Source organism: Emiliania huxleyi (assembly GCF_000372725.1).
Source record: "Emiliania huxleyi CCMP1516 chromosome Unknown EMIHUscaffold_161, whole genome shotgun sequence".
Lineage (NCBI taxonomy): Eukaryota > Haptophyta > Isochrysidales > Noelaerhabdaceae > Emiliania > Emiliania huxleyi.
Window position 1 is genome coordinate 197,590 of NW_005200970.1, and position 779 is coordinate 198,368.

Genomic DNA, 779 nt, shown 5'->3' on the forward strand with positions numbered 1-779 from the left:
AAGCCAAAGAGCCGCGACCGCCCCTCCTTTGTCTTCATGATGCGCACATCAGTCACTTCGGCGCCGCGCGATGAAAAGTGCTCGCGCAGCCGCCTCTCGTCGCAGCGCTTGGGCAGGCCCTTGACGCAGATTCGACTGGAGGCCTCGGCCGGGGCAGCCGACTCGCCCGCGCCAGCGGCGGCCATCCCAAGTCGAGTGGTGTTCTGTGGTGTGGTCGCGCTGCGGTACGTGGGCGTAGCACACACGACACTCGAGGTCTCTTGGAGCCCAATATTTCCTCGGAGAGGGTACCCTGGTGCACTGGGCCTCTTCTCGCCCGGGCGCGGCTTCTCCGCAAGACAGGAAAAGAAATTCGGCGCCCCTTCGACTGTGGCGAGCCTTCTAAGCTCGAAACGAGAGTGGAGAAATTTGGTCCTTGCGCGAGGGGAGCTCGATAAACTCGAGGGGCCAAATTATGCCGCGAGGAGGGCGGAGTTACGAGAGGCGAGAGAAGCAGCGAGAGCAAGGCAGACGGCAGCGGCGTCTCAGAACGAGGCCGAGGAGAGGGGAGAGGAGCCGAGAGCGAGCAAGCAGCGCGCCTCGTGCCGGGGTCGTGCGGCGTGGGGGGTGTGCCTTGCATTGTCGGCGGCACAATCGCACATCCGCGCCGCGCGGAGCAAGTCCCGCGCTGAGTCAATCCGGAAGAAGCCGCCGCCCTCGCTGTCGGCGGGCGACGGCGCCACCACCTGAACCCCGGGTAGGCTCGGGACAATCTCGTGTCATCTCGGGTCGCATCTCGC

At 65.5% G+C, this 779-nt stretch overlaps 1 protein-coding gene across 1 annotated transcript in view; it reads right to left on the reverse strand.

Annotated features, from left to right (window-relative positions):
• EMIHUDRAFT_230150 (hypothetical protein) overlaps positions 1 to 185 on the reverse strand; it is a gene marked incomplete at both ends in the record, with an annotated part of 4,787 nt that extends 4,602 nt beyond the window's left edge. Inside the window, one exon of the mRNA XM_005785348.1 lies at positions 48 to 185. Within this exon, the coding sequence (XP_005785405.1) occupies positions 48 to 185 (138 nt within the window). The remainder of the gene's footprint in view (positions 1 to 47) is intronic.
• Between the last annotated feature and the right edge of the window lie 594 nt (positions 186 to 779).